The sequence below is a fragment of the Tinamus guttatus genome, unplaced genomic scaffold, assembly GCF_059628265.1.
Source record: "Tinamus guttatus ecotype Peru unplaced genomic scaffold, ASM5962826v1 Tinamus_guttatus_pri_ptg000021l, whole genome shotgun sequence".
NCBI lineage: Eukaryota > Metazoa > Chordata > Aves > Tinamiformes > Tinamidae > Tinamus > Tinamus guttatus.
The window spans coordinates 669,453-678,510 of NW_028288555.1; the positions used below are offsets into that span (position 1 = coordinate 669,453).

Here is a 9,058-nt window from a genome sequence, read left to right on the forward strand (position 1 = left end):
AACACATGACACTCTGAAGCACAACTGTGGTATAAAAGCAGTGACATTAATATAGCTATTATATCAATTTATAAACTAAATTTACCTCCACTAGGTTCTAAGCTAACTTCTACTTGAGCATAACATAGTCATGTGAAGTAATAGCACCATAAGAGTTTATTAGCAAATTTTGTTGAGAAAACACATGTCTAAATGAATCCACTTAATTTCTTATAGCAGGATTAATGCTGGACAGGCCACATAAATCAGTAAGACAAACTGTATGTACAAACACACATGCAAACTTTAAAACTCCCTTCTGCTTAAGAAAGGGCAAGCAGTACACAGCAGAGGGGATTTTAAACACATTCTAATATACATAAAATATTCTTCCAATTTTAATCTGCCTTTTAAGCACATACATAATTAATTCCTATTAATTATCTATGCTAGCAACCACAGATCCTTGCAGCACTCCCTGCATATTTGTTCTTACAGTGTTGGCACCAGCATAAGCAGTGAGTTTTCTGTGAAGCTGTTTTGGGGGGCATCCATAAGCCCTGATGGGCACAGGCGCTGCTGGATCTCACACACACGTCTCTGTCCGTCACCTGCAAGTGCACCTGGAGCACAGGGAGATCTTCCCGCAGGCCCGCGTGCTGTTTCCAAGGAAAAGCCTTCCCGCGTTACCGGGTCGGCCCAGTGCCTGGCTGAACGCCTGGGAGCTGGGTTTGTTAAGTACACTCCTGCTTGAAACACTCCCTGGCGGTCGCAAAGATGCATGCTTTTACATCTTAACTTACTCTGGATCGTTTGAGGACTTATCCGTTCAGGGCTGGGACACTATCTGGAAACTGAGGAAAGAAAACTGTCCTTTTACTGAGCAGAAAAAAACAAACACACACACATATACCAAAAAAAAAAAAAAAAAAAGAGAGAGAGAGAGAAAAGCGAAAGTGTGAAGGTGCAACAAGCCCCCATCATAAAGGATGCGGTGATCAAAATCCACCATTTACCTGTGCTGAAAACCCAAAGCGCGCTTTGGTCGTTCTCTGTTTTCCTCACGGAGGCGGCTCGTGCGCAGCGCGCTCGGCCGCCGCCGACCGGCCCGTTCGCAGCCGCACGCGGACGGGCGCGGGGCGCGGGGCTCGGTCCGGCTCGCCCCGCAGGCCGCCGCCGCCGCCCGCCCCGGCCGGGCCTCCCGCTTGTTTACAGCTCCTCGCTAGGCAACTGCGGCCGCGCCCGCCCGCCCCGCCGCGCCCACAGCGCCCCCGGCGGGGCGCGCGCCCGCCCGCAGCGGAGCCGCCGCCACGCTGCTGCCGGCGCGCATGCGCAGTGCGGGAACGCGCGCCGCGCGACCCGTAACGGCCGCCCCCGCCGCCGAGCTCCATGGGAGCGCGGGCGGCTGATAACGTGAGCGGGGACGGCGCAGCCATTACCGTTATTGTTATGGTTTAATAATCGAAGCCCTAACCCTTTGTGACAGGAAATGCTCAGGAGCTCTGGGCACAATATTATTGTTATTGTTTAATAATCGAATAGCCCTAACCCTTTGTGACAGGAAATGCTCAGGAGCTCTGGGCACAAACAACATATTCGCCACATAGCTTTGACAAGGTAGGTGCAGGCACCACGTCGCTTTAAGAACAACTTCCTGGAGGCAGCTGTGCTACATACATACGTGTACGTATATACAAAAGCAAACACAGAACTGACAGCAATAATCTATATTAGTTCAGGTTTTCCCCTTATTAATTCCAGTCATGGCTACTGAAAGATACAGAGGAAGAAAAAAATTATCAAGAATTATTAAACATATCAGTAGAAAGCAAGTAGCAAGTTCCAAATTGGTATTTGACAGCATGAATAGAGTAATACAGAGTAACACCTCACTACAAAGTGCTATGAGATTGGCATTAATAATATATACACCGTACTCTATGAAACGGAGTATCTTTCATGTCTTCACGGTGATCCCTGGCATAGTCCCAAAGATAGTAGTCAAGTAAAACCGCATTGATCTTTCCACGCATGTCCTGGCCCTTCTTCTCATAGAGCTCCAGCAGATGCTTACAAATCAATGCACAACACCAGATAGAGCAACCACGGATCTCCACCTCCTGCCTGTCTCCAGACTGGAGAATTGTTCCTGCAGGACACAAGAAACAGCAATTATGTTTGAGACACCAAAGCCCCAATTTGTTTTAAAAAATTCAAAATGTAAAAATTCAAAAATTGAATTTTCTCTTTTTATTCATTCATTTTTATTCCATCTTTGGACTGCAATTTTCACAGTTAACACTACCAGCAATAACTTTGCTGTTGCACATTCTCTTTGGGATGTTTCAAGTTTACCAACATGTAAGTTTGTCTCAAGTTCAATTAAAATGCTGAAAGTATTAGAGTTTGACTCTAATTAGAGTAATAAGACATTAAATCTATCATGTGGACAGTTTCTTTTCCATGAATCCTATACAACAAGAATATGCCTATCCAAGCCATTCTACTAAGATTCACAGGCAATTGTGTTTATCCTGCTGTGTAATGTTAGAATTGGGTAACAGCAGTTCTCCTTATAAACAGTCACTTTACACAGCATAAGGATTTATTTATGTTTTTACTCATTGAACTTCATAGTTAGTACGTGCAGGAAAAGTAAATGCTTAAAAACTGAGATTCATTTCTCATCCTGTATGATTATCTTCAATAAAAGCTCAGCATATTTTTAAATTGACAAATATGAATATTGCTTGTCTTTATAAAAACAGTAGTTGCTAACACTTCAGTAAAAATAAACAGGAAACTCCATTTTTTTTCTGAACTAATGAAGAAATTGATGCTTCTGTTGTCTAAACCTGAAAATCAAAATTACATGTCCGCTGAAACGAGTTTTCCCAGCAGTGGCCTTTTTGAAACTCAGATATCATCTGGCTTAGAGTTTATTTAATCTTCCCTCATTAGTGTTTAATAAAAGGAACAGTTTGATCTTTATTAAGAGAGAAAAAAAATTAAACATCTCATTTAACATTACTAATAGAAAATGAAATCTCCCTGGTCACTCCATCACTACATAAAAAGTCCTTATACCTTAGAGACGAAAAAGAATACCCTCATGGTTACAAAATATTACACTTTAAAATTAGCTTTTGTCTACAGAAAGCTGTTGTCAATCAGAAAACACAACTATTCAACACAAACCTTTGCGGAGTTTTTTCATGAGCTCCTCGGAGTATTTCATTGCTTTAAAGTGAACGAGAACTTGAGGAATCCTGTAGTCAGCAAATATAGTCAGACTAGAAATGTCACCGAAGCAGCCATCTCCTTTGCCATCTAACACACTCCAGGTATCAGCCACAAGTATTTGTGCTCGTTTGTAAAAGGTCACTTTTTTATTCTGATAAAGAAAAAATCTCAAATCAGACATAATTATAAAGAAAAAATTACATGAGAACATTATGAACACCTTAAAATTAGGACTGTGGACAACAAATAAATACCACATGGACTCCTCAAACTTTTGAGAGAGACACACTATGAATTACTGCAATTCAATAGAAAAATGCTTAGATTACACTTACATCTCAGAATCCATAAGCATTTATTTACACTGGAAAAACATGCTCCTTAGAGTCTAGCAAACACAAATTCTTTCAGAAACCTTAGAGCTCATTGAATCTTCTGTTTAGAAAGGAGAAAGATAAGCAGCATGTATCATAATCAGATGACTGACATATTTTGTTAATCATCTTACTCCTAATGTTAAGGAAATAAAATTCTAGTGAGAACTTCTGCTCTTCAGTGTATAGTAGATCTTGCTAGTTAAAATGAAAAAAAAATAATGGATGGAGCTAAATCTGCAAAAATGTATAGGTCTTTGTGATTACTTACAAAGAGAAAAGCTGAAGATGTGCTATGTCCTAAATGATTTTAAGATTTCACTTTGTGACAAAACAAAAAGTGTAAATGTGCACTTAAAAAAAGCTACATGTGAGTTAGCATTTCTTTCAATTTATAGCTAAAAGTAAAATTTATTTAGCTAAAAATAAAATTTATAGATTTTCAATGTTTTGTAAAGTGTGCCTACCAAAGAGAAACAGCTACTGTATAATACATGGGGATTTGATATTTCAAGTTTTACTCTACAACCCTCCTCACATAGTCACAAATTACAAATGCCATTTTAAAACTTCATTTAATTTCTACTGCCAAGATACTACAGACTATTCCAGAAAACAAGGCATACTTTTTAATATTGTTATTCTCCAAAAACCCTGAAAACAAGATGTTTTACTATGTTTCACAGGACAGTAACTTCTGCAAACATTTTGAAAACTGCTTTTCTGTGTATTGTATTTCCTACTTTGGCACAGATAAACTTACTTCTACAAACTAGGCAATCTAGATTATGTTAAATAATAAAATGCCATTTAAAACATCACAATAGGAAGTCAATAATTATTGGACCAAATCTCCAAATCCCCTTATATCTCCTACAGCTCTGAAGTTAATGAAAAACTACGACCAGGATTGCTTTTCTGATAGCACTGAGAGTTTTCCAACACAGTAAAGAACTGATAGACTCCAGCACTATACCATTTTACAAAATCAGGAGGGAGAAGAATTCAAATGGCAGTCTTCCTCTCATGCAGCAATTTAATTTGGAAGGAAAATATTGCCTGGGATTTTTCATCAAGAACATGGATTTCATAGCTTCCATTACCATTAATTTCTATACTGTACAGACCTGCTAAAGTTTATGTGAAGTTCTATTTATGAAAAATACTACTTAGCATTTGCAATAAAATTATCCACCATTCTTTTAAACAGAACAGCAACAACAGCCTTAGGTGGATACTAAAGCATCCAAACGAGAGTAACATCTGTTCAAAAACAGAGTATTTTACCTGATGGCAACCTACTACTACCTTACTACTAGAGTGCTTTTTCAAGAACACCCTCACTTTCCAGGAGAAACTACCAGATTGAGGACATTTGTACCTCTTCCTTGCTACAGTGAGTCAGTATCATCACATGTAACTAACTCTGAACCACTTATATAAAGAGCAAGAAGGAATACTGGGTTTGTAAAAAATAAAAACACCCCAGCAAGCGAAAAAAAAAAGGAAAAAGGTGGATCATTATTATTTTATAACCTCAGTCCCAAGTTGGCAATTCACTTTTCAGAAGAAAAGGAACATAGCCTATTTATAAAAATACACTCATTGATGTGAAGTTCTGTAAAATATTTTGTGTTTCGCAAAACATATAGCCAAATAATTATCTTGATTTTAGAAGCTACTCTAGGAAGTCAGAATATAATTGAAGAAAGCTGTCACAGTCTATCTATGTAATTCTAGAGCCTTGATAATATGCATCTACTACAGATTTTATTTATCATACATATTTCTGCTATTGAGAGTTACTGAAGATCACTGCTTTTTTATAGATTTCTCACCTTGATTTCAATTTCCTGCTATTCCTGTGCTGAAGGCAATGTCTTACTGATGATATCTGAATCTGCTGCCAAATAAACAACATTGATAGTATGACCCCTGACACTCTGGTAATCAGGTTCTAGCACTGGCTTTCTTACAAGTAGGGTATAAACTTGGTCTATATTATTTCACCCATCCTCAAAATACAGAGCTTACTTTGTAAAAGCTGAAAAACAGCTTCCATAATGGCACAGGAGGCTTTACTACTATGCCAATGCTTACAGCCTGGGGTGATTTTTGGAACAGCTTTTCATTTTGTAGTCTGTTCTGCTCATAGTGAGACTTGCTTTAGAAAGCACTCAGAACCATCTCATTAAAGCATTACATCAATGAATACAGTCAATATAAAGAAAAATATTCCATATATCGCTTCAAAAATATTTCCTTTTTGATCAAGCACACAAACCTTCTAAATATTTATATGTACAAAAGGTTATATGTAATAAATAAATAAAGATAATTAAATTAGTAACTTCTAAGATTAGTTAGCAATAGCCTGTGGTTGTTCATGTAAATATGATGCTATTCCACACTAGGAGACACCAAAAAATAAAATTACATTACCTACATAAGAGCAGACTTCAGTAGTTGTTTCAATTAACTTAAAGCCCCAGTGAACCATGTTCCAGTGAGTACCCTTGAAAAGGCTGCACAAGCTATTATTACAGCTGGTCTATCACTAGAAAAAGGTCTTCCAGACCTAACAGGTGAATGAATAGTGTAGATAGGACTGAACACAACCATAGTTATATATATCACTGGTAGTTATGCTGAGATCACTGATATCTGTATAGACAAACTTAAGACCCAGAAGATGCCAGACACAATTTCCTAGAAGCTTTCTTCTTTCAGGAAAACTGATTCAAAAATTCAGTAAATCAGAATAAAAGCATGACAGTGTGGCTTCATTCCAGTCAGCAGTTGTTCATGAAGTGTCTACTGAACCAACAATAATTGTACATTTTCACAATTTTATCAGAGTCTCATTTCTTTCATCAGCTGCTGAAAAACTCAAGATAAAGTGGAGGGGACGAGGATTAGAAGCCGATTCTGACTTTTCAGGCAAAAATTACCTGAAACACCATGTATATGCAGTGGGTACAATGTGCTACTGACTGAACTGGAAACAGGACTATATCATGATATCAACAACAATAGAATGGTGAAAACAGAGACAGTATATACATATACATGGTGTATATATATATATATATATATACACACACACATATACATAAAGTCTTTTTCTGCAAAGAAGTGACTCATAAGGAACATAAAATTGAATTTCAACAACTTAAGCAAAATTTTATTAACAAATTGTGTTATCTTGTTTTTAGAGATAGGATCAATAGAAAATTAAAACAATTTTACCATATCTTATTAAAAAGCATAGTTTGGTTCAGAAGTATTGTCTCAAAGGAAAATAGGAAAAAGGAAAAAAATCCTGTCTTAACAATATGTGTTGCTAGTAGTAATAAATAACAACAGTCTCAAAGTCCCATTTTCTTTTGAAATATACGTATTACAGACTTGAAGTGAAAACCTAAAATAATGGTATTTTCCTTATTTCTCTTTAATTTTATTTTTGAACACACTAACTTTCATAGAAATACTTCTGTACTCCTTCTGCTCTTCCGGATTAAAAAAAAATCATAAATTTGGATCATTTCTGAACAATCATTTCAGAAGAATTTTCAAGGACATCTTAATATCTATACTTCAAAACCACAATGAGTAAATTCTTAAAATAAAAATTCAATGTTGGAAACAACTTACCTCAAATATAGCTTCATCTCTGTAAGAAGGGAAATTTCCCACTACCAAGTGTAGTAGCTTCTGAGCACTTTTTTCACTCATTTTAACACATGTGAGGAAAGACCCTCCAAACTTCTCCAGCAGAACTGTTCCACTTTCATTCAGCACCCGGTGTCTCTCCTCAATCAAAGGCATAGGAACTTCCGTGTCAGAGCGAAATACATGCCTAACCTGCTCAAGCGTCATGGTGGCATAGTACGAGGCACTGGTAATGGGTATTCCTTCAGAAAAGTAAGAATAAGGTTTTTAGACTATGGTATCCCATCTAAAGAACTAACGTAATGCTCTACTACAGGTGAAAATGCTTGTACTACAACAGACTTGAAAAGCTTAGCAACTCTTGAGATCAAACAAGCAAGGACTGCACTCAAACTGCTGCTCCAAACTAAGAATACTTTTGTAGGCAGTGTTCCCATCTACATGAAACTACTTTCAGTGTGCAAGCACAGTACCTTTCTTCCTTTAATATGCTGTCTCTCCTAACCTGCTTAGTTCTTGCAGCAGAGTGCAGTGTTCATAGCCCACCGGGCATGTAAGTGTATACTTGGAGTACAGCTCCTAATAAATCTGCATTTATAGCAAGTATGCTGACACAATTTTTCCCTTGTTTTATACACAGGAATTTAAATAAAAATCCCACCTCTCGGCTGCAAATAGATTTTTCGGGCATGAGCAGAGCAAGTGCCAGACTAGTCTTCTGAGAAGCATGGCGGTCTGGGCGTCCTTTCGGACTCCCTGGAGCCGCTCTGGCGCTGGATCCGCACCGGAACATCCTCTACGGTAGCCGCACTCCAAGTGGGGTGGCCACAAACAGCGCCCTTCCCTGTCCGCGGAGCCGCCGCGCTTCCCGCTCCCCGAACCGCCAGAGACGGGGCGCGGAGCAGGCGCTCTCCGCGACCGTTACCGCCCCAACGGCCGGCGGCGCCACTGACCGTCGTCGAGCGCGCGGTTGACGGCGGCGCAGAGGGCCCAGTATCCGCTGTAGCTCCTGCCCTTGTACTTCACGAGGCACTTGCGGTCGTCGCGCTCGGACCAGAAGGAGAAGTTGAGCGTGTCCACCAGGAACACCCAGCTCACCGCCTCCTCGCTCGCCGCCTGCGGGTTCAGCTCGTGCAGTCGCTTCCAGCCCGCCAGGCCGAACTCCTCCGCCGACGCCTTGTCGAAGAGGGCCTCGGCCAGGCGCCTGGCGCCCTCCTCCTCCACCGACACATCCGTGCTGCGCTCCGCGATGAACCGCGCCGACTCCAGCGGCGACAGGAGCGCTTCCATCACCCCGAGCCTCCCGCTTCCCGGCGCGCCCTCCGCCACCGCCCACGGGCGCCGCGCAGGCGCCATGGCGCCCTCGGCTCCGCGCATGCGCGGCCCCGCTCCGCCCGCGAGGCCGGGGCAGCGACTCCACAGCGCTGAGGGCCGAGAAGCCGACAGGGCTCCGGCCCGCGCAGAACCCCCAACCCCACATCCTCCACAGCCAGAGGCCAAGGGTTGGTGCGTTTTTCAATTGTTTTTATTTTAGGAAGTAAAATTAAGACTTATAAACTATAAATACAAATGCCAAGGTATTACATGAGATATCCAGAGAAACTTTAAGCTCCTCCTTCTCACACTTATTTAATATGGAATTCAACATACATTAAGGAAACCAAACAAGGTTAAGTGTATATAGTGAAAAACAAATTACAGAGTTAAGATACTGTAAATTCGCCAATTGATAAAAATTTCTACCTCATACAAATAAAAGCTGTGAAAACTAGAAATCAATCACTAATGGT

The 9,058-nt window shown here is 40.3% G+C and overlaps 1 protein-coding gene across 1 annotated transcript; it reads right to left on the bottom strand.

Moving 5' to 3' along the window:
• Positions 1–1,750: 1,750 nt before the first annotated feature.
• Positions 1,751–8,558, bottom strand: QNG1 (Q-nucleotide N-glycosylase 1). Its single transcript, XM_088524449.1, has 4 exons — positions 8,222–8,558; positions 7,251–7,510; positions 3,178–3,373; positions 1,751–2,128 (listed from the first exon to the last, which is right to left on the bottom strand). The coding sequence occupies exons 1-4, from the start codon at positions 8,556–8,558 to the stop codon at positions 1,896–1,898; spliced, it is 1,026 nt and encodes a 341-aa protein (XP_088380575.1). The 3' UTR covers positions 1,751–1,895.
• Positions 8,559–9,058: the final 500 nt, after the last annotated feature.